Source organism: Streptopelia decaocto (assembly GCF_964273445.1).
Source record: "Streptopelia decaocto genome assembly, chromosome: 1".
Taxonomy (NCBI): domain Eukaryota; kingdom Metazoa; phylum Chordata; class Aves; order Columbiformes; family Columbidae; genus Streptopelia; species Streptopelia decaocto.
In genome coordinates, this window is record NC_138663.1 from 209,560,801 (window position 1) to 209,585,823 (window position 25,023).

Sequence of the window (25,023 nt, forward strand, 5' to 3'; positions counted from 1 at the left end):
CACTTAAATTTGAGAAGAAACTTCTTCATGGTGAGGGTGGCAGAGCCTGGCCCAGGCTGCCCAGGGAGGTTGTGGAGTCTCCTTCTCTGCAGACATTCCAACCCGCCTGGACACCTTCCTGTGTAACCTCATCTGGGTGTTCCTGCTCCATGGGGGGATTGCACTGGATGAGCTTTCGAGGTCCCTTCCAACCCCTGACATTCTGGGATTCTGTGATATGGCATTGTGTTGCTGCTGATGGTGCCCAGCACCATGCTGGGAGTATGAGCTTTCTCATAAACTGTGTTTCAGTTGGCGAGAAAGAGCCCAGAACAAGCAAAGACTTGAAGAGCACGAGGCAAACAATGATCATGTGTTGATCTAGACAAATTATATTTAAAAAAAAAATGCATTAAACAGAAATTATGGCTCATCATCCCATTTCTGAATGGAAATAATACAAAGGGAACTTTTGATAATTCATCTCTGCCTGGAAATATCTTGAAAAGCTGACCTTCAAGCCAAACTGGAAGTGCGAGTTTTCTGCTGCGGAGTTTCAATAGCACTGAGTTGGTCAGATGGGATTTTTCTCTTCTTCTTATGTTTTTTATGTGTCCTACAGGGACCAAAACTGAAAACTCTGTCCCTAAATCCATGCAAATACTGGGAAAATCAAGTCCATCTCCCTACACTGTTCAAACCACATGTTAACTGTGACTAAGTGGAGGTTGTGAAATATGATAGTTCCAGAGATACGGGAGAAAACTTGAAGCTTGATCTCCATGGTTTCACCTTGCTTGAGAAGCTCTATATAAATTCCAGGTGTCTGTCCTCTGGGATGTTATATTTCGCTTTGTGCTCCTCAAAGAGCTTGCACAATTCATTTAGGTATTTCTGATGGACTTCATCTACCTCTTCCTCAGAGGGTCTGTACTTCTTCTGCACTGGAATTGGCTTTCCAACTGGAAAAAATAAAAGCACAGGTGTTAGGATGAGCCAGTGTCAGGTCCCTTTGGACACTTTGCGTTTCTAAGCATGGAGTTGGGGTCCACCTCCTGAAGGATGTGGTGGATGGATTGATATGACCAGTCATGTTCTGGGATTTGGGAGGTAGCACAGCCAAGAAGGTTGGGAGGTGGAGGTAGGGAGACGTCCTAGATTGCTTCTTTCCTTGCCTCAGTTTCCCCATCTGCAAAGCTGGGTAATGTCAAAGACCCACTGTGTAGCTGTAGTGAATCTCAGTGCAGTCCCTACAAATATCTCAGATCTGCTTTGGATAAAGACAACATCATCCTAATATTTGGGGCGGACTTTCCAAACTGTTCCCACATGGCACTAGGAATCTCCATTGCGAAACTGAGGCACAGGGAAGCCCAAGACTACCTAAATACACTAACAACTGAGGTGCTTCCACTTTGCTCAGGCCAAAACCTCAGTGAAACCTCTGATTTTTATTAGGAACCAGGTAACCCACTTGTCTTTAGAAAACCATCCTGTTTTTCAAGGGCAAATCTGATTAATTCAATTCCTAGTACTAGAAGAAGCCCCTTCCCATCTCCCAGAGCCACGAGCAGCAGGATCAGGTGCCTGCAGCGGACAGGGAAGTTCATGAGGTATTATATATCACATGATATATATATAATATAGACATTATATATTATTATTTCATATACTATATATTATATGACATATAATTATACATGACACTACATGTTATAATATAATTACAATATAATATATAGCATAGAATATTATCATACATGTAATTATAATATATAATGTTATTATATATAATACCTCTCTTGCTCTGGTCTCTTACTCAGATTGTGTTTGTCAAGTGACAGGGGGTTTCATCACCATGTAATGCTGTTCCTCATCAGACTAATGAAGAGTTCTTGTGATACTGCACAGCTGATAAAACCATTGAGACAATCCAAACAGGTTGTAAAACAATTAGAAGTAATTGCTGGCTGTCAAACTTAATCAGAGGGGTGAGCTCAGACCTTGCCAAACAGCCTCTTTAATTAGACCAATTCGCAGAGCACCAGCCACACTGGTGGGCCGAACATGGAGTTGTTGAAACCAAGGAAAACTTCTTCAAAATCAGACTTTTTTGAAACCTATTGTCCTGTGGGCATGGTTTCTGGTCAAAATGATTTGCCTCGTTCACATACAAATAGGTTGGGATTTGTGGTTGTGTCTGCATGGGACATGGAGCAAACCTGCAAGCTGCTTAGGTGTTGTCCTACTTGTGTTTGTAAAATTGTCTTGGAAGAATTTTAATCCAGTAGTATTGCAGTGGTTCATGCTGGCATTGAAGTTGTCTGCATCCCACAGGGGTGAACATAGAATCATAGAATCACAGTTCATAGTTTGGCTTTAAGGGACCTTCCAAGCTCCCCCAGTGCCACCCCTGCCATGAGCAGGGACATCTTCACCAGCTCAGGTTGCTCAGAGCCCCGTCCAGCCTGGCCTGGGATGTCTCCAGGGATGGTTCAGCCACCACCTCTCTGGCCAACCTGGGCCAGGCTCTCACCACCCTCAGGGGCAACAATTTCTTCTTCATGTCTGTCCTGAATCTCCCTCCTTTAGTTTAAAACCATCACCCCTTGTCCTATCACAACAGGCCCTGCTCAAAAGTCTGTCCCCATCTTTCTTATTGGCCTTTTTTTTTAGTATGGAAAGGCCACAGTAAGGTCTCCCTGGAGCATCCTCTTCTCTAGGCCAAAGAATGATGAGGTGGCCATGTTTGCTTCAGGGCTTGTCCAGCACAGCCCAGATGACCAGGGCTCTGTTTTTAAACCAAGCCAGAGTTCCAAACCAGTGTGCCAAGGAAGGACTTACCCACAGTGTAGATGGGCCGCCGGTATGGTATCAACCCAAAGCTGTACTGGAAGATGCCTCGCGCATGGAAGAGGGGAAGGGAGATGCCCATGATCTGCTGGAGCCGGTGCTGGATCCAACGCAAGCAGGAACCCTTGGGGTTGTTCACCTGATCGTAGAGGTCATTCTCACCAAAGGAAAAGCAGGGGACCAGTGGGGTGCTGTGAGGAGTTGAACCCAGTTAGGGGCATGAAGATTAGAACCATAGAATCATAGCATCATAGAATGGTAGAATGTCCTGAGTTGGAAGGGACCCACAAGGAGTCCAACTCCTGTCCCTGCACAGGACAACCCCACAGTTCACACTGTGTGTCTGAGGACATTGTCCAGTCTCTTTTTGAACACCGTCAGTCTTGGGGCTGTGACACCTCCCTGTGGAGCCTGTTCCAGTGTCCAGCACCCTCTGGGTGAAGAACCTTTTCCTCATGTCCAGCCTAAACCTCCCCTGGCACATCTTCCTGCCATTCCCTCGGGTTCTGTCATTGGTCACCAGAGAGAAGAGATCGACACCTGTCTCCTCTCAGTCTCCCCTTCTCCAGGCTGAACAGACCAAGTGACTTTGTGCCCTCCTCATGCGGCTTCCTCTCCAAACCCTTCACCAACTTCATGGCCTTCCTCTGGACACTCTGGATTAGCAAAGCCCACCGCAAAACACCTTCCCTTCCTTCTCCAAAATCAGCAGGAACACCCCATTAACCAGCCCCAGATGCCTCTTGACCCCATCTCCTGCGTCACCCGTGCTCGATGGCCAGGCGGACAAATCCCTTCCTGTTCTTCAGCAGCAAGGTGCAGGATCCCGGCCGGGCATCCAGAGCCTCCTGAGCCCCACCAACGATGATGGCCAGCATGTTCCCACCCTCTGGCTTCTTCAGCACAGAGGATGCGCTCTCCTTGTCAGAGGAGACCAGGCCTGGGGTGCAGAGAGGAATTAAAAATGAGCATCTGTAAAATCTACACGAGTGTGGTTTGCTCTGTACCTTTTTTCCCTCCATTATCCAGCTCCTGAGGGGTGCTAGACACTTTGTTTTCAGAGTTTTCCTACACTTTGGCAATCTCAAAAAGTTCTGGATTCATGAACAGATCTGTTGTGTGAATATACAATTATCCCTTTGCTGTCTGGCCCAGAAGTGAGAAACAGAAAAAAACGTTAGGAAAAAAAGTAGACTGAGAACTAGCGGTACTTAAGCCCCAGGGAAATCTGTTTTGGTTTGTTGTCAGATGAAACCATGTCCAACCCTGAATAATTTTGAAGGCAGTGAAACATTTGCTTAAGGTCAAAACACACACAAATTTCACTGGATGCTGCTTATTTAAAGTGGAATTTAATGCAGAGCTTGGCCCCTTGTTATTTACTTTCAAAATTTAGAAATCTTTATTTCAGAAATGACAGAGGAATTTTGTTCTGATTTAAAAAATAAAAAATCCTGTTTCTGGTGCTGAAATAATTTGTAAATTAAAACCTCTTTGTCACATGGATTCAATCGACCTGAAAATGAGCTATGCACTGAACTCGCACATTACAGCGATTAAAGCTTCTTTCAGCTGGGCCATAATTCTCTCATATCTCACTGTTATGATTCCTCACTCTCCGTGTAAATATTTTTTCAGCAGCAGGAGCCAGAGCTTATGTGGAAAACAGGGTGATGAATGCCCTGGGGTATCTCAGATGGAGCTGGATGCCTCTGTTTAGTCTGTTGAATCCTGCCCATGACATGAGCCTATTTGGATGGAGAAGTGGCCATTCCCCAAGCCCACCGGTGGGTGATGGAAGTCATCTCCTGATGGTCTCCAAAAATGTCTCAGGACTCCCTTTCTCCTCTTTTCATTTAATTTTTACCTATTCTATTTAATTTCTTCTTCTCTTGCCATGTGGTTTTGCAGCAGTGTGAGCTGCTATTTGCATCCTTCTTTCAGTGGCAACCACAATTTCAAGCCTGAATATTGTTTTCATGGAAAGAAATACAGGATCAGTTTGCACTGGTGGTCTAAGCATTTCAGCTCATGACGTGCTCTGCATTTTGCTGTTACACAGCACCTGGTGCAACGATGCCCTGAGCTCTATGAAGCTGAACAACAGCTAGAAGGGTAATTTTAAACTTCAAAGAGTTTTTGGGTGCCACCTCCAGTATCTGTGTCCATGCGTGGGATCCAATCGGCCACAGATGGGGACAAGCAGATCCTTGACTCATCTTCCCCTGGTGTCTTCAGTCTCTGCTCCCCAAAAAATCACCCACCCATCCCATCACCTGCCAGAGATGCTGGCCCACGCTGTCGCTCTTCTTACCTCCACTCATCAAGTAGTCCCTGAAGAACGGGACACGAAACCACAAGCAGAGCATCATCAGGTGTGGGGTGATGCCCGGGAAGAGCGTGGAAAAGCCCGATGCCTCTGTGCAGAAATTGATGAAGGCTCCAACTGCCAGGACCCCGTGGGGGTGAAATCCCACCAGGTAGTTCTGCCGAGGGTCCAGTTCTGCCGTCTTCACCAGCTGGGCACAGGGATGGAGCCAAAAAAGGGGCCATGAGTTAGTGCTGTCACGGTGGGAGGATGGAGCATTTGCTATGGAGACCAGATTAGGGATTTCTGGAGGGGGGTCCCTAGCACCCACCATGCATTCTGTTGGACAAAAGTCAACTGGAACAACTCAATCATTTTTCACTGAGATGTATTTCATTGTCTGTATTTCCATCTCCTCCCACCCACTGGCCCAATGTGTTGTTTTCCAATGACAGAATTCCTTGTGTTGCCTTGAGCTGGCATAAAATGCTTTTAGGAACCTACTTTGTTTAAAACATCCTCCAATACAGTTTCTAATACGGGGAAAAACAAACAAACAAACAAACAAAAAAAAAAAGCAACAACAACAACAAAAAGTGAGAAAAGGATGATTATTTCTGTCCCAGAACAGTAAAGGTAGCAAAGAATTGCTCTGATAACCATCCACATAAAGCTACTGTCTTGTGCAGGGACACATCCCTGCTCAACAGCACAGTGTGGACCAAGGGTTGTCCCTTTCTGAAGCTCATGTCAGGAGATTCAAGGATGCTTTTGTACATGGTGGGGTGAGATCCAGAGCCCAGGCATCTAACAGAGAACAAGCTGATGGTATTCTTTCCATCACGGAAAGCCTGCAAGAATCGAGCCTGTGCCTAAGTGCCCAGGTAATCCAGGTGTCCATCAAAGAGCAATGGGTATCTGCCCAAGGTTGCTGTAATTTTACTGAGAGGAGAGAATGGGGAACGTCTATGTCCAGCCTTTAGAGATGAACAGCATGGGTTGCAGATACAGTGCAGGACGTGGCCAGTCCTTGAGCACTGGCTAAACAACCAGCTGAAATACTCGGCCAATCTGAAAGTGGGTTTGGAGACTGGAAGATGCTATAGAAACAGAGAATAATTTCGGTTGGAAAAAACCTTTCAGATCATCAAATCCAGCCATTAACATGGAAGAATGGGTCACAACAGGAGAGAGGTCGATTAAAAGGACATAAGGGACAGCCAGGATTTGGACTCTGTGGGTTGCACTGGCTATGGACCACCCAGAGGAGAGTGGCTGGTGTGATAAACTCACCCTCCAGCTCTGTCACCAGGAGGACCCTGCCATGCCAACATCAGCGACCACACGAATAATGATAGAATGGTAGAATGTCCTGAATTGGAAGGAACCCACAAGGTTCATCGAGTCCAACTCCTGTCCCTGCACAGGACACCCCACAGGTCACACCGTGTGTCTGAGGATGTTGTCCAGTCTCTTCTTGAACACTGTCAGGCTTGGGGCCGTGACACCTCCCTGGGGAGCCTGTTCAGTGTCCAGCACCTCATGTCCAACCTAAACCTCCCCTGGCACATCTTCCTGCCATTTCCTTGGGTTCTCTCATTGGTCACTAAAGAGAAGAGATCAGCTTCTACCCCTCTTCCTCCCCTTGTGAGGAAGCTGTAGGCCACGATGAGGTCTACCCTCAGTCTCCTCCAGGCTGAACAAACCAAATGATCTTGGCAATAACCCTGGTAAAGCAGTCAATACTGAACACTGATGCCTCTGCACTTTTCTGTGGGTGCCAAGGATGTTCACATCACCATGAAAGCATGAATCTTCTCAAGGTTACCCACCACAGAGCCATCGTGAATTTCCAGGCACTTGTGCACAAAAAGAACCCAAGACCTACGGTGCATCAGCCTTCTGAGAACCCCACTCCTGTCCACACTCAGGGAGCAGCTAATGGTGCATGTTTTTCCTAGAAGCAGCCAGAACCGCAGGTTAATCATGAGGGCATATTTTACTTTCTTACATAATGGCTAATTTCCCATCTGTCCTAAGGCACTGTTGACTGTACACATGTGCCCATTCAAGCGCCTGCTCCTAATGAGGGGAATGGACAAACAAGAGTCCCACCGCTGCCCGGGTGCGGAGGTGCCGCGGCACGAAGAGGGGCAGATGTTTGAATTACTAAGTGCCCAGGGCCCCTGCCACCATTTGCTCATTTTTGAGTAATCTCAACTTGCATCAATGTTTCCTGCATTCATCTTCGGCTTCCAAACAGCCTTTCATCTTCACGTGATTTATAAGCAGGGAGGCGAGATGCTTGGGTGTGTTGGAAACCAGTAAATCTCTGGCTGTGTGTGCATGGGGTGACAAGAAGGCGGGGGTGAGAACAGTCTCAATGCTTGGGTGCACCCCAAGATCACACTGCCCTCCTTGCTAATGAAGAGCTGAAGTCAGCGTATCCACTGAGCTGTGCAAACTGCTTCAGGGAGACAGTTCACCTGTGCTAAGATGCCAAACATCCATAAAAACACTCCCAGGAGATATTCAGCTGCTGCCTTGGTGCTCACCACAATGAAAGGAGAGGAAAAAATGAAGAGTAGGGCTTGTAGCAATAGGACAAGGGGTGACAGTTTTAAGCTAAAGCAGCAGACATTCAGACTAGATATAAAGAAGAAATTGTTGCCCCTGAGAGTGGTGAGAGCCTGACCCAGGTTGGCCAGAGAGGTGGTGGATGAACCATCCCTGGAGACATCCCAGGCCAGGCTGGACGGGGCTCTGAGCAACCTGAGCTGGGTTGTTTATGCTCATGGCAGGGGTGGTGGATTAGGTGAATGTTAAAGTTCCCTTCTAACCCAAATCATTCTATGATTCTATAATAAGAAGTGAGGGAAGATAAGAAGGAGGTTGTGTTCCCTTACAAAGGACTGGACATCCACCAACCAGCAATCTTTCCAGTTCTATTTCTGGTTGTTCACATTTTCTCTTGATGTTTTCTATCGAGATCACCTTGTGATTTATTTTATTTGTTGTAGTGTGCACCTGTTTTCAGATACTGTATTTTTCATCTTGCTTTGCATTAGCGCATTATAGAATCATAGAATCATGGAATCATTTTGGTTGGAAAAGCCCCTCAAGATCATCAAGTCCAAGCGTCAACCCAGCCCTGGCACTGCCCCATGTCCCTGAGAACCTCATCTCCATCTGTCCAACCCTCCAGGGATGGTGACTCCACCACTGCATTTTGGAGCTTGACCATGATTTGTATATCTGCTTCTATGTATCTTATGTATCTGACTGACAGGAACCTCATGAAGTTCAACAAGTAAAAGGACAAAGCTGTGCACCTGGGGAAGATCAACCCTAAGCACCAATACATGCTGGGGGCCACCCAGCTTGGCAGAAATGGGCCTGGGGGTCCTGGTGGACACCAATTTGAACATAAGCCAGCAATGGAACTTTGCAGCAAAGCAGGCAAATTGCATCCTGGGCTGAATTAGATATATTGCCAGCAGGTGGAAAGAGGTCATCATTCCACTCTGCTCAGCACTGGTGAGGCCACACCTGGAGTGCTGGCTCCACTTTTGGGCTCCTCAGTACAAGAGAGACACAGACATATTGGAGAGAGCAAAGGAACCACAAAGCTAATAGAGGGACTGGAACAGCTCTGCTATGAGAAAAGGCTGAAAGAACAGGGACAGTTCAGCTTTGAGAAGAGACGGTTCAGGAGGATCTCATCAATGTATATAAATATGTGAAGGGATGATGCAAAGAGGATGGAGCCAGACTCTTGGCAGTGGTGGCCAGTGACAGGACCAGAGGCAACGGGCACAGATGGAAACAGAGGATAGTCCCTCCAAACATCAGGAAACACTTTTTCACTGTGAGAGTGACTAAGCACTGGCACAGGTTGCCCAGAGAGGTTGTGGAGTCTCCATCCTTGGAGATACTCAAAAGCCATCTGGGCATGGTTCTGGGCAACCAGCTCTAGGTGGCCTTGCTTGAGCACAGGAGGTTGGACCAGATGACCTCCAGAGGTCCCTTCCAGCCTCAGCCAGTTTGATTCTGTGATTTGTGTACCCCTGCTCTAAGCCATGGGCAGCTAAAGGGTAGTTGTTTGGTTACTCAGGAGTTCGTGGATCTAGTTAATGTTTCTGCAAGAGCTGTCCCCTGTGACAGAACTGACCACATCTTAGTGACTTAGTTGAATTATTTGCCTCTTTCAGCTTTGTAGACTGGGCTCCTTTCAGGGCAGAAGCAAAGGAAGGGAGAGAAGGTCACCGTTTTGTCACAGCGTCTGCTCACATTTGGATGATTTGGCCAGAACTTACAGAGAAACCAAAGACAAGACTGAGAAGAAATCTATAGCAGAGGAGATACTTGGGCAAAGTTTCTTATGCCGTAGGTCAGACCCCTGGACTCGAAACCACCCTTCTTCTGGAAACTGTTTAAAGCAGAAACTCAATCCCCCCATCTGGATTGTTCCCACTGTGTATTTGTTTCTTCCCCCTCCTGCCAGAGGTCAATCTCAGTTTGCAGGCTGCCAGAAAAGTTAATACCTGACTCTGCACCAGCCCAGTTTTCTCCTGTACTCCAGCCCCAAAGTGCTTAATGGGGCCTGGGTTGAGGTACAGAGGGGTGGGATTGTCCTCCCTCCTGCCTTGGCCAGGGTGTCATTTCCACACCCACTGGATGGCATTTGCTGCTTTGGTCTTTCTGGATGAGTTGAATCTTTAATAATTGTCTAAGGACTTAAGGGTCCAGCCAACCCAGTCTGTGCGTAAACATCTAAGTGAGACAAGGGCTTCATCAAATGTTTTCTTGGTAAGAAAACATCAGATCCTCATCTGAGAGGTCTGAGGGGTGACAAAGTAATGTATATGACCTGTGGTCCAAAGGGAAAGAGCTGTTATCAGCTCAGGATTGTGGTCTCCAAACCAAGCCATGGGTTTGTTGTCTTCCCTGAGCTTCCCCTTGGCATGGCTGGGATGCTGGTTGGGGTCTTGACCACTGACGGTGGTAATGAATCCTTGTCAAAAGTGTTTTGAGGCTTTCTAGATCCCAGATCTGGGGTGATCATGGAATCATAGAATAGTTTGGGTTGTAAAGGACCTTCAAAGGTCTTGGCCTTTCTGACAAATTAACTTATATTTGTGTTTTGAAGCGTGAGGTCTACTTAAGACTTCTCCTTCATGGAGAAATATCTTGATAGCTACAGCTGCTCAGTGCTCACAGTGATTATGCTGTAGCACTAACCTCCCTTTATTTTATGTATGTGGGTCTAAGACATAAGTAAAACCCTGTCCCAGTTCTCCAAGCTCCCATAGAGATGTGGTGAGACCTGCTCCACGTACTGTCAGCTGTGTTAGTGAAACTCACACACAGACTTTCAGGAGCTCTGATACGAGCCAATGTACTGGCAAGGATCTCAAGCAAATTAATCCAAATTGATTTCAAACTGGATTAGTTAAACTGTATTAACATCCCAAGTAGATGCTCTTAGCTGGAATTAAAGTGGCCTTCACTTGGTATTTGTTTTGGTTGGGTTTTTTTTGTTTGTTTTGTTGTTTGATTGTTTGTTTTGTTTTAAATTCATCTTGGAGTGGAATTAGGCTAATTGGAATTAGGGTTTCTGAGACACTATATCGGCCCAGGAGTTCAGCACTGGTTTAACGAGGCTGCTTTAACTCACTCCTCAAGATGTGGCTGGGGTTTCCTGGCGGTCCCCTATGGACTAGACTGTCCTGCCCCAAAACCACGGGAGGAGGGAGGATGGGTGGTTCCCCATGTGATGCTGGTGTACTAAAGCTTGAAGAAAATAAAACTCTCCCTGAGTACAAAGGGTTGGAGCTCCAACCTGCACACCCTGTAGATAAAGCCCTACCCAGGTCCCAGCCAGCACTGTTTGCCCAGAGCTGAAGGGATTAAAATGTTGTTAAGTGAGCAATTAGATGAAAACAAGTTGAGATGAGTATGGGCACCGCATGGTGCTTTCTGTGCCAGGGGACATGAAGTCAGGGAGGGCACTGACATGCCGTGACATCGCATCCTTAGGGATGGACGAACATGTGATGGGAGATGCGGACTTGCATGGCATCACCCCCACAGCCATTCACAGAGCAGAGGAGGTTGTGGTCAGGAAAGCTGGTCAGAAACCTTCTGCCTTCCTCATTTCAAGTCTACCAAATTGAATTTTTATTGTATCTCTAACCTTCTCTGCCCCCAAAATGTGTTTTCAGGGATGTTATGTTAATTAACATAGATGAACATAACATTAACGAGGGTGAACAAGGATTTTATTGTTCATTTGGACTGGACTAGAGGACCTTTGAAGGTGCATTCCAATCCAAACTATTCTATGATTCTGTGATTAATCCTCTCTTAAGTAGGACAAACCTCCTTTCAACTTTATCTTAAGCAAATCCTCAGGTGCCTTGCTGCCCACCCAGGCACCTCCAAAGAGCACCTCCTCCAGGAGGAAACATGCAACCAGATTCTCTGTGGGATGAAACCCCACAGAGAAATCCAGAAGCCCGGTGAGATCCAAAGAAGGAGAAATCATGCCAAGGCATAGAGAAATGGGAAGCCCACACCAGAGTGTCTGGATGGGAGACAAAAGGAAGGGAAAACATCTGAGTATTGGCAGCAGCTGGGAAGGTTTTAGGTCCCAGCAATGGTGAGAGTCTGAGAGGGACAACTGGAGAAAGAGGACTTTGGGCACTGGGGTTTCCTCCAGGTGACCCAATGCCAGGTCAGAGATGGGTTTTCAGCAAGTGTCAGGCAGTCTAACCTGCCAGGTGGGTTTAAATTGAGTTAGGACAGGACTTCATCACCCTCATTCAAAGCTGGATAAGCATGGCAGCTCCCAAAAACCTGAATCTTCCCTTGTTCTTTTGTATTGCTGCTTTTGGGGACTTATAGGACTTTGAGCCATCTAGCCATGTCTTGCTTTTGCCCTAACAACCCCTCTTCTCTCCTAGAGCCAAGAGAAGGAAGCAAAATGAACAGCCAGAAATCAGAAATTATATTTAATGTCATGGGCCATGGCACAAAATCCCCAGTTACAAATAATACCACTCTTCTATGGAAAGCCTTGGTAGGGCTTGATTCATGTGAACTGGGGCTGTTCCCTCTCTGCAACACTTTGTACATCCCCAGAACCACAACACACTCAAATAAGTCCCTTCATGATTTATGTAATTATGAGAATGAATGAGCTATGGGATGGAGCCATCCCAAATCAGAGCTCCAAGGGATCAACTAATTCTCATTTTAGTTATTCTAACAACAAAAAAATAACTCCAGCAAGTCCTCAAGCACAACGACACCTGGTGAGATGGTGCTTGCTGGTGTTGTTCTGAATGATGCCAAAACCTGAAGACAAGATTTGTCCCTCTAAGACCTCAATTTTAGCTTCCTGCTGCTATATTTAGCTTGTAACCCAGGTTATGTGGTCTAAAGATGAAATATCTTGTCTAAGCCAAACATCCAGTCCCAGTATATAGTCAGGAAGAAAAAACAGTGACTTCTGTTCGAGAACTAGAGATGGATCTTGTCAAGCTTATTCTTTCCCCATTTCATGCCCCTCCTCACCTTCTGAAGATCCATGGTGCTCCTCAGCTGATGTTACCAGAGCACCTTGGCTGTATGAGGGATGTTGGTGAGAGCAATCTTACAGTGGCAGGGGGGATGGGGCCTGAGAGGGAAGAAGCAGCAAAGATGTGCATTCTCTTGGCCATGCAACAGAGACATTTGTTTTTACTGTAACGCTGGGTGTATCCTTCATAATAAAGATGTGTTGATAAATGACCATGAAGAAATTGTGTGAACGGCCTCAAGTTGTTCCAGGAAAGATTTAGATTGAATATTGGGAACAATTTCTTCCTGGAAAGGGTTGAACAAGCTGCCCAGAGCAGTGGTGGAGTCACCATCCGTGAAGGGGTATACAAGGTTCTTAGGGATATGGTTTAGCACTAGATTTAGGTTATGGCTGGAGTCAATCTTATGTGTTTTTTCCAGCCAAAATGATTGTATTATTCTATGAATGAAAATAAAAGTTTTGATAGAGACCTGGCAGTGGCAGACATATTATTGACTTTTGGATGAACATAGTATAGGTAGAGCAGTCCAAGTTATCCAAAATGTCTCTGGAGGCAACATCAACTCACAGCAGACATCATTGCATGCCTGTTCAACCATAGCCTGCCCAAACAGATTAATTTTGCACCACTATTAAGACCCAGCTGAACTCAGGCATGTATTGCAGGCCTATCAGGAGGATGTATAAAAAAGAAGGACTAGAAAAAGTTTAAAATCCAGGGGAGTGAAGCAGAAATAACTTTCCTGGGCAATGCACTGGACATTCCCTTAGATTATCAGTGCTTTTCCCTCAACCCTCTTTTAAAATCACCCAAACTCATTCAGCTCCTGCCTGACCTTATAGCTCCTAAACCCCTAACTAAAATACACTTATCTTCAAGGGGAATCAACCGAGTAGCAAAGTGGTGCTTGTGCAAGGCTGATATCAGCAGAGGGTGCTCCTTGCACACTCCATAGAGTCACAGCTCGGAGCCCAAACATTTCCACGTACCAGATGCTCGCTGCAGCAAAGTGCAAATTCACACTACCCAGATTCCCAGAAAACAGATGCTCGTCTCAACCTTTCTTTGCTTCCGCCACAGCTAACATGCCCAGGGATGCTTTAAAAGCCGCATTTAAAGCCGATTCCTAAAATAAAATAGCAAGCAGCTCTTCCTGCCTCCAAACGCTGGTACTTGGCCATGCTAAGTTTGTTGACAGGATCTGGGAGGATTAGGAGTCACATTTAATCTTCCCAGAATGACTAATCCTGCAGGGTTTAATGAACTCAATCTACACACAAATACAGCCCTGGGGTGCTGGGTGTCCACCTTGTCTGTCACCCCAAATCCCACTTCTTTTCCCCTTGTTCTGGCTGGGGCTTTGGGCAAGTGAGAGGTCCATGGGACCAACCGGCCGTGCATGCTCAGACCAAAAGCTCAGCTTAGTTTATCATGAGCGCAGTTTACAGGACAGTTAAAGCAATATTTACAATGCTTAACTTCCACTTTGCTAGGAACAAAACAGCCCATGTTCTGCAGTATAAAATTAAATACCTTCAGTTCAAGGAAGTAAACACATTTGGATTTATTTTTCAGGTGGGGAAATAAGCTGGCAGATGTGGGATATAACAGAGTATAAAACCTGGAGTGGCATGGCTAGGTGGGACAGGATTCGCTTGGGCTAACCAGGGAGTTTCTAGTGAAATGAGCAGGGAAATCTTCACACTGTGTGGTTCAGCTGGTGAGCTCCTTGCTGTGGGATGCTGGGGATGCCAAGTGTTCTTCCACACTCTTGGACTGACAAAAGGTAGCAGAATCATTCAGCAAGAGTGGATAAATTCTATACTCTGGCTTATAAAGTCCTTGAGCAAACTAATGTTGAAAACCGAGAAAATATTTTAGGGAAATAATATTATGTGATTGCTTGGTTATAATACCCTTTTAATTATATTTTTGTTTTCCTCTGTCGTTTTGCAGTGCCCCCTCTGACTTCTCACAGCCCAGTGGGGAGAAAGGCTCCATCCAACCCTCCCTGTCTTCACCCAGTGAGCTGCAGCCAAACCCAGTATACATGCTCCCTCTACTGGTCTTACTGGTCCTCCTGTCAGGTCCTCACTGCCTGACAGTGGCACCCAGGGAGGGAAGGACAGACAGACAATGCAGTGTGGCATTTGGGGTGGGGGGGGGGGGGTGCATCGCCTTACAAAAGGGCAGGAGAAGAAGTGTTACTGGGCTACCAGCTAAGTTTTAGCAGAAGGGATGGTCCAATGCTGCTCAAACAGTGGCTTATGGCTAAAAATAATTTACAGGATATATATTGCATATGATCATCACAGCCACATGAATAGCTCATAGCAATTCTAGTGCTTTTTAAGGCAACCTTGAGAATAATTTATTGGGAACCCACTCGGTGTTTCCTATTAAACATCATAAAATACTACCTGTCCTTTATGGTAAAACTCACCACAAGCTCTCCTGGGATGTGTTCCCATTCCTTCCCAGAAGACTATTATATACCTTCTGGGGGCCTTGCTTTGAAGTTCATCCAGAAGCCCTTAAATCACAAGTTAAGCTCTCAGAGTAGCCATAAAATAACTCAGCATCACTTTCCGACATGCCTTTGAGCAAAGAAACTCAGTGGTGGTAGAATGCATACAAGGTGAACATACTCTGATGGAAAGTCTGGTAGAGAGGCAACTTGGAGATGCAGTTCCCATAGAATGGTCTACCCTAGAAACTCACTCCTTTGCATGGCCCATGAACTCTTCTGCTGCATTACTCAGATTTGTATTGACTCGTGATGGCTCTGAAGCAGGATTTTGTACTGGTCTGTGCATTCATGCTGTGCCAAGGGGATACCAGATAAAGTCAGGTCAAAGACCTGCTGTATTTAGAGCACAAGTCTTATGAGAGACAGCAAGCAGCTGAGGGACCTGGGGGGTTCAGCTGGAGAACAGGAGCTGAGGGGAGACCTTCTGATCTCTGAACTGCCTGAAAGGAGCTTGGAGCCAGGGGGGTCGGGCTCTGCTCCCCAGGAACAAGCGCCAGGAGCAGAGGAAACGGCCTCAAGTTGCGCCAGGGGAGGTTGAGGTTGGATGTGGGGAACAATTTCTTCCCCAAAGGGCTGTGGGGCATTGGAACAGGCTGCCCAGGGCAGTGCTGGAGTCACCATCCCTGGAGGATTGAACACAGAGATGAGGTTCTTAGGGACATGATTTAGTGACAGTGTTGGGTTAATGGTTGGGCTCAACAATCTTGAGGCTCTTTTCCAACCAAAATGATTCTATGATTAAAGGAAATCTGGAAATGTCACAGATGTCCTTCTCAGTGGATCAGGAACTCTGTGAGACTGCCCCATACACACCCACCCAGACTCTTCCTGAGCAGAAGGGGATGCTGACTTAACAGGGCACCAGAGCCATTTGGATTTTGGTCAAAACTTGGCTTTGTGTCTACTGGGCAAATGCTGAGCAACCTGAAGACCAGAAGTGTCACAATATGCACATGGGAAAACAGGCAAGGGGAGATTTTTCTGAACTGCTGGAATGTACCAGTATTAAATGCATGCATGAATTCAGATGGTCGAAGAATGTGCTTGTGAAAATGGTGGGTTTATATTTTTTCTGGGTTTTGCAGTAATCTGAGAGCTGGGAAGACCAGCCTGCCTCAATCCTTCAACACTGACGTCCAAGCACCCAATGCCACGACCGCTGGCCCCAGACCTGCCTCCAAACAGCAAGTTCAAAGTTGGTCCCTGAATATCTTAAAAGCCAATGGGATCGGTGGCACTTACCGTGACGGGGAAATAGTCCTTCATGTACCTCCAGACCACGCTGTTCCGCATGGCATGGATCCTCCTCCCGCCCCTTCTGGGTTGTTCCCTGTCTAGGAGCCACCATGCAGCATAGAGGGCACTGAGCAGCCAAAATCGGGTGAAGAGGAGGGCGATGAAGGCAGCGATGCAGCACTGTGCTGAGAGAAAAGCCAAGAAGTGAATTGGCAGTCGGGTTAGGTGTGTGTTGGGATAAGAACGATTCAACTGAAGCCACTCAGTCTGTTTGGACCTGGGATGGACCCCAAGGCTTCACTGGGTTTGCTGCTGAATTATTTAATCACTGTGAAGATACATTTGATGTAAAGAGGTGGTTTCTCTCCTATCTGCCCCAGGAATCTGGAGAGCAACCAAGCACTATCCTTGCAGCAACCACCTTTTTCTACAAAGGCCACCATGTCCCCCTCTTCTCACAAGACTCGTGGCCCTCAATACACCCAGAGGGTCCTTATTGATCTCTGTCCCTTTGCTGTCCAGCTTTTCTCTGGAGTCAGTCTGACCTCTGCAACTATAATGCCAGTATTCTACCCCAAAACTCCTGTTAATACCCCCTGATGATAACCTGGCATTTTGCAACATCAGCAAAGTGAGGCGCTATACCCTGTATGCGCAGTCCCTGTTAGCTTTGTCCTGAGCTATCGATTCCCCATTTTAATTGTGCCTTGGATTTTTAATTTTTTATCTTCCCATATATAAGATTTTACTCTTTATTGAGTTTTTCTTTTTAATTGATTTTGGACATTTTCCTCCATTTCTCAGGTCCATTATCAACAATAATCTTGGCCTCTAGAGGATTTTCAGTCCTTTCAACTCGATGTCATCACAGATTTTATAAGAATGCCCTATTTCATTCCCTAAGACATTAATGACTTGGGACATTCCCAGGTCATTAAAGACTTTTCTGAGCTGCTTCCAGACAGTGCTCAGCTTTTCCCTCCACCTCCCATCTCCTTCATGCTCTGTGTTTTGGCACGGGAACAAGAAAAGAAAAGTCTGTGTGCAAAGAAGCATCACTTGGTACATCAAATCCCATCCAAGACCAACTCTGTCTACAGACTGAGAAGCACCAATGGCCACCAAGCTGTCACCTGGTGAAGCAGATGCCCTCTAAAGTGCCTGGGAAGAGTTGTGTCCTCTCCATCTGTCCCTCTGGAAGCTTTGGTGTTGTCTGGGATGGGGGAGACTGAGCTAAAAAAAAAAACCCACAACAATTCATCCAAGCCCTTTGCCTTCTGCAGCTTATGGTGTGATGAGCTATATATTTTGTTCTTCTCTGAGTCTTTATTACAGATCCAGAACCCAGGGCTTAAGCCTTAAGGCTTAAGGGCTTAAGGAGGATGGAGATGCCCTGTTCAGCTTCAGCTCTGAGATAGATACATCCATGCTTTCGTCCTCTGAGACCTGGATTTTCATCTTTGGGAGTCACTTGGCACCTGCTTTCTCCAGCTCATCTCAGCTAAGGGCTATCAGAGGGAAGGTACACGATGCTCTCAGTTAAGACCTCTTTGTACCTTCTGTTTTCTTTTACTTAAGGACATATGAGTAAGTCTGGTTTGTAGTCAAGATCTATTTCTACTCCCGCAAATTCTGAGTCTTTCCTGAACCCACACTGGAGGGGAACACATGATCCCCTTCTCTGAACTTGCTCCAGCACCTCAAGGCCTTTCTTGTTGTGAGGGGCCCAAAACTGCCCCCAGGATTCGAGGTTTGGCCTCCCCAGGTCCCAGCACAGGGACGATCACTGCCCTGGGCCTGCTGGCCACACCAGTGCTGGTACCAGCCAGGATGCTGGTGGCCTCTTGGCCACCTGGGCAAGGCGTCTGCCCATCAATCCACCTGGTTCAGATCTCTCTGTAGAGCCTTCCTGCCTTCAAATAGATCATGCATGGGGAAATGCTGCAGCTTTCTGCAGAGCAACAGGTCAAACCTGCAGCACATCCTCCAGGTCAGAACAAACCACTGCTCGTACCTCGTGCTACTCCTTTCAAATGCCATAGACACGGCCTTTAAAACTCTCGAGGAAAATAGGATTCAGCACGAAATGAAGCTCCAGGGTCCACATGACACATAAACGCCACTTGAGGAACAATGCAGAGGTTGCAATTTTACTGCACCTGGGAGCCAGCTCATCAGGTCCTCTGCAAAACTGTGCAACCCTTAGTTGTCTTTTTTATCATACTGTGCAAAGCTCAAAGTACATTCTACAAAGGAAGGAGTTGTTCTGGTCCAAATCCATATACTTATCATCCAAGTGAGGCTTTATCTTGCAATAATATAATTATTAATTACTCCTTTGATTCATTTCCAATTCAGCTTTTATTTTGCCAGGCAGAATTTGCATACAGTGAACTTCGCTTAACCTTAAGACTTTTTCTTTTGTAAAATCTGACAGTGTACTGGTTTCTGTGAGAAAGAAGCATATCTGTGCTCTTGTGTGGATCCTCAGTCTCAAAGTTTCTGTGGATGCAACTAAAAAGACAGGAAACTTCCAGAAAGTGTACAGTTAAATTACGTTCCCCATAATTACTGCTTTCTTCCCTTGAGGGGAATCCCAAGAGGAAATGAGGAACGACAAGGGCTTCTTGCCTGTCCCTCCCTGTACTAGAGATCACCTCAGAGCTGCCCAGATGAGGTCCATATTTGCCTCAGAACCTGCTTTGCCACAAATAACTGTTCTCTGGGATACCTGCCAGGCAAACACTTAAAGGATATCATGAAAATGGCATTGGGCATTTGGCCAGGGAACCTCAGCAGATATTTCCATTCTGAGGCCAAACTCCACCCATCCTACAGATCATTGTGCCCACAATCTGTGAAGTATTGTCAGGTCTTGGAAACACCACTGGAAGAGATGGCAGTCTGTATCTTGATGGGGACAGGGGTAAGCATGAAAGTATCCACTTCATTAGAAACCCATTTTTGAACCCCACTGGCTGCTGGGGCTCTGCAAAGCCAGACAAGCTCTCCAGCTTAGAATCACAGGAAGGTGTGGGTTGGAAGGGACCTTGAAGGCCACCTAGTTCTAACCCCCAGCTTGGACAATCTCTCCATTGTGCGGATGGGGACTGCAGGCACATCAGACACAAAAATGGCATTGAGATGCGATTGTAAGATGGCTCTGCCTTGCTGCATTTACAGTATTCTTTAAGGGAAAGGAGGGGGGAATTACCTTTAGTATATTGGCCCAAATTGCCCAGGGTGGATGCCCCATCCCTGGAGACATCCCAGGCCAGGCTGGACAGGGCTCTGAGCAACCTGAGCTGGTGAAGATGTCCCTGCTCATGGCAGGGGTGGCACTGGATGAGCTTTGAAGGTCCCTTCCAACCCAAACTGTTCTATGATTCTATGACTCTATGATTCTGTGGCTACATGTGCTTGTACATTCAGGAGTAACAAACAGGTTTGGAGATGCAGTTGCAAACAGATATGATCTTTATCTCTTCTCTCTTGCAGGTCTGGACCCTTGTGAGGCAGCCCAACTGCACATGCTAAATTGTTATGAAATGGATTAAGCCCTTGCAAAGTGCCCTTTCAAGTCAAATATCACCATGGTCTGCAGGAGGAGATCTAAGGGCATCACGCATGTCTTTGCTGTCACATCATTTCAGTGATCTGAAAATAGCCATAGAATACGGGGCTGGGCTGAGATTAGCTACTGTGCTGTCTACTCATGGAAAATGAAGAGAGACCTTTTCAAACTACAACCAAACCCACAGCACGCTTAACAAGAAGGGAAGTTCCATACAGATCCTAAATCAGGGGTGTCAGACTAATTTTCTCCAGAGAATGCCTCCATGTGGATGTGATGGCTTTCTTTGATACCTCTCAGGCCAAGTGGCTTCCTGGGCTGGGGTCCATCTTTCGAGCAAAAATAGTGTTTGGTGGTTGGCATCTTGTGTTAAGTAGCTTTTTTGTGAGCTGCAAGTCCCTCCCTGGATCAAAATATGGGCATATCATGGACAACACACACATATATGCCACAGGCTCCAAGTGAACCACAGACTAGATGCGCATGGAGAACTTTTCTGGTCAAGTCAAAACAGGGACCATGTCCCATCAAAGTGTTGCAGTGGCCAACATTGCCGCTAACCCAGCATTTGCTCTTTCAACCTGAAATAAGGAAAACAGCAACCTTTAGAAATAGATTTTTGGTATCACAGCAGGCCCAGAGTGAGTCAGACTCGTATTGCAGCTGTCAGGAGGGTTTGCAAGCTGCACGTTGTTGAGGTCCCCAGTGCCAGCCCAGTTGCTAATAGTGACAGCCTGCAGAGATCCTGTGCCAAGCCAAGCCTGGCAGCTCGGCCAGGCTGTCCCAAGCTGTGGACTACGCTCAACTGACAAGGGGACCCGACTCATGTTGGCACCATGTGCCCTTTGAGCCAACCTTGCTGATTGAAAGGGTTCAAAGGCTGGTTGCCGTACGCTGGATCTGCAGAGGTGGCATCCATAGGGCTCCTGTCCTGGCAATGGGATTGTTTGCAGGGGTTCAGCCCTGCACTTATTGCAGAATCATCATAGAACCATATCATGGTTTGGGCTGGAAGGGACCTTGAAGATCATCTAGTTCCAACTCCAAGGATATCATGGGGAACAGTGTCAAATGTTTTGCACTAGTGGTAGAATCATAGAATCATTTTGGTTGGAAAAGACCCTCAAGATCATCAAGTCCAACCGTTAACCCAGCTCTAGCACTAACCCACGTCCCTGAGAACCTCATGTCCGTCTGTTAACCCCTCCAGGGATGGTGACTCCAGCACTGCCCTGGGCAGCCTGTTCCAATGCCTGACAGCCCTTTGGGGAAGAAATTGTTCCCACATCCAACCTCAACCTCCCCTGGCGCAACTTGAGGCCGTTTCCTCTGCTCCTGGCGCTTGTTCCTGGGGAGCAGAGCCCGACCCCCCCTGGCTCCAAGCTCCTTTCAGGCAGTTCAGAGATCAGAAGGTCTCCCCTCAGCTCCTGTTCTCCAGCTGAACCCCCCAGGTCCCTCAGCCGCTCCCATCACACTTGTGCTCCAGCCCCTCACCAGCTCCGTTCCCTTATCTCAATTCGCTCCACTCCAGAGAGATGGTGTCAGTTGCCCTTCCCTTATATATTAATGCTGTAACCCCATCATAGAAGGCCACCAAATTTGTCAGGTACAATTTGCCCATAGTGAAGCCATGTTCACTGTCATCAATCATCCCCTTATTTTCTATGTGCTGTGGCATAGTTTCCAGGAGGATCTGCTCCCTGATGTGGCCAGGCACGGAGGCTAGATTGACCAGCCTGTAGTTCCCTGTGTCTTCTGCATGGTGTGTCTGGATAGATGCCCATGCTCAAGTCCGTGTAGAACAGGAATGAGAAAGGCAGCAGGAAGCAGTGTAGCAGGTCTGGTCACCAACTTGCTGATTCTGTTGCCCTGCAGAAGCCTGACTCCACTGCATTAGAAGAGCAAACTGGTCAGTACTGTGGTCCTGTATCTTGATGGGGACAGGGGTAATGCAATGGAGTCCTTAGTCATACTTTGCAACCCATCCTTTGATTCTGCCCCTCTGCTCCCCTCTGGTGAGACCCCCCTGCAGTGCTGGTCCAGCTCTGGGTCCTCAGCACAGGACACACATGGACCTGCTGGAGAGGGGCCAGAGGAGCCCCAGAAATGGTGCGAGGTTGGAACAGCTCTGCTGGGGGACAGGCTGAGAGAGTTGGGGTGTTCAGCTGGAGAAGAGAAGCTCCGGGGAGACCCTAGTGTGGCCTTTCCAGACTTAAAAGTGGCCAAGAAGAAAGATGGGGACAGACTTTTGAGCAGGACCTGTTGCAATAGGACAAGGGTGATGGTTTTAAACTAAAAGAGGGCAGATTTAAATTAATTATAAGGAAAGAATGTTTTACAATGAGGGTGGTGAGAGCCTGTCCCAGGTTGGCCAGAGGGGTGGTGGATGAACCATCCCTGGAGACATCCCAGGCCAGCTGGACGGGGCTCTGAGCAACCTGAGCTGGTGAAGATGTCCCTGCTCATGACAGGGGTGGCACTGGATGAGCTTGGAAGGTCCCTTCGACCCAAACTATTGTATAGTTCTATGATTCTATGATTCTATTCTGCACTGTGCACTCTCCTTCCAGCAGCTGTCAGCATCTCAAGCAAATAGCACTTTTTGTCTCATTGCCCTTGCCAGGAGCATCCTCAGGAAAACCAACAGTGTGGACAATGCCTGCCTGTTGTGAGAGATGCTACAGCAGAGCCCCTGCCAGCACCAGGGTCGAGCTGCCGCATTCATCCAGCGCCCCGTGGAGAATGAATGAGCCCCTCGCCTGGCGCTTGGCTTCTCGGGAGATGCATTTGCACAACCATAGCAACAGCTGCCTGCCACTGGTCTGCAAATGTCTGGCAGCGGCTGAGCGTGTGTTTTTGGGAGCCCTTTTCTGGCAGCAGAAGCACAAGGCTGTCTCAGAGAAAAAGAAGCAGCTGGCAGGCAAATCCTGGCCATGGAAGGTCTGATCTCTGCTCCCGAGGTTTATAACCGAGTGTGGCATGAGGTGTTTGGCAGCTTGTGGGATGAAATTAAGGGTGCCCCTTGGCATCAAGCTTTCACAGTTGTTAAACCGGGAATTTTTGGGTGGAAAGTTAGGCTTAAAGAAACTTTGTAAAATGAATCAAACCAGCTGGAATCACTCCACAAGGTTTGGTTATCACCTTTCTAATGCTTTTCTTATAGCAATTCTTAACCGTTTTCAGTTTCAGATTGTACCACACACACACACACACACAAAATCAAAGTAAAACTGTTCCAGGAAAAGACTAATGTCTGGAAGGCCAGTTATAGAGGAGGTGTGGGTTTGGGTCTCATCCTCATTCAGAGCAAATTCTATTTCCCCAGAGGAGGCAGAGCCTGCATTTGGAATAGCTCCATGTTACCATCCGACTCTGGGATGAGCCAAACCCGTGGACGAAACATTAGGAAAAGGTTCTTCACCCAGAGGGTGCTGGACACTGGAACAGACTCTCCAGGGAGGTGTCTCGGCCCCAACCTGACAGTGTTCAAGAAGAGACTGGACAACGTCCTCAGACACACGGTGTGAACTGTGGGGGTGCCCTGTGCAGGGACAGGAGTTGGACTCCGATGATCCTTGTGGGTCCCTTCTAACTGAGGACATTCTATGATTCTATAAATGGTGTGATTCTATTAAACCTATGCCAAGAAGCATGCAAACAGCTTCACCATCTGGAACAGTATGTCCCAGTGTTCCAGCCCACCAGGTACTGGTGCAGAGGTGGCCACTCAGCCCCAGGTCTGTGGCAGAGTTTGGATGCAGACATCTCAGAAACTTAACAAAGCTCTGAAGCACAGCCTATCATTTCTTCGTAGGTATTTTTTTGGAGATGCTTATGTGTCAAGACCCATATTTACACAAAGATCTGCTGCCTTTCTGTACTGGGTCTAGCCAACAGCTGTTCTGCTACAATAAAGCAGAAGCTTTACAGGGATCCCATCTGAGATTAAGAATTGGCATGACAATGGCAGACTTGGCTCCTGATGGGCTGTAAATCACCCCAGACAGTTTGCACTCTCAGATAACCTGCCTCTGGGTCTCAAATTTCCTTATTTACCAATGCATCCTATCCAAAACTGCATGTCTCTCATTTCCACTAGTACCCAATGCTAGTAATCAGTTTGTCTGGGTCCCAGTTTACTAATGTGTTTGTTCCCCAACCCACTTGGGTTTTCCTGGAAAAAAATGCCTTTTTGGGGAGTGTGCAGAGGCATCTCTATGAAGTGAAGTGCATGTTCCTAGGGTTGCAAAGCAGAGTCCTCCATGCTCGTCCCATCCTACCACCCCTCACACATGGGAATGGCATTTATCATGAAAAATGCTGAGCAGGACAGCACCTTAGACCAGGAAAACACTAAATCTAAAGAGCAGAAGAGGCTGAAAGTGGCTTTAGCAGAAGTACCGAAGCACGAACACACACACATGCACTTCCCTAGTGTCACTGTGCTCAGATCGGCTGGTGAGAAGAAAGCAAAGCAAAATGAAAAAATTAGAAAAAAATGGAAAAAAAAAGAACTGCTTTAGTGAGTCAGAGCCTCCCACACTGCTGTTCATACAGCGAGACAAACAGAGACCTGCCAGTGCAACGTCTGCTGCTAATCACTTGTCCTAACATGGCCTGGGATTCACTGCAGGCTCCCAGAACATGACTTTAATGTCACTTTCTTTCAGTCCCAGGTATTCCTTGGGGTCAGGGAGAGGAGGGGTTGGCACAAAAGCTGCTCTGGCTTTTCTCATTCAGGGAAAGGAGAAGTCTCTTACCTAGACATAGGAAGCTGAAGACCCATTGAGCCACCGATGCCGTCTGAAGCCGTCTCTGCAGTGGTATGGAGAGAGGAGCAAACTCGACCATCTTGGGCTCTGCGTGTGCGTCTCGAAGGGAGAAGGAAGCTCTGCAAGTGGCGAATGCAAAGTACAAAGTCATTGGTCAATATTTACCTTACAGTATAGGGGATTGT

General features: G+C 47.1%; 1 protein-coding gene across 1 annotated transcript; it reads right to left on the reverse strand.

Moving 5' to 3' along the window:
* Positions 1 to 786: 786 nt before the first annotated feature.
* Positions 787 to 24,917, reverse strand: MOGAT2 (monoacylglycerol O-acyltransferase 2; the record flags this gene model as incomplete). The annotated part of the gene is made up of 6 exons (XM_082061576.1): positions 787 to 941; positions 2,824 to 3,023; positions 3,598 to 3,772; positions 5,147 to 5,351; positions 16,499 to 16,677; positions 24,827 to 24,917. 6 exons carry the CDS (start codon positions 24,915 to 24,917, stop codon positions 787 to 789), a joined length of 1,005 nt encoding a protein of 334 aa, XP_081917702.1.
* Positions 24,918 to 25,023: the final 106 nt, after the last annotated feature.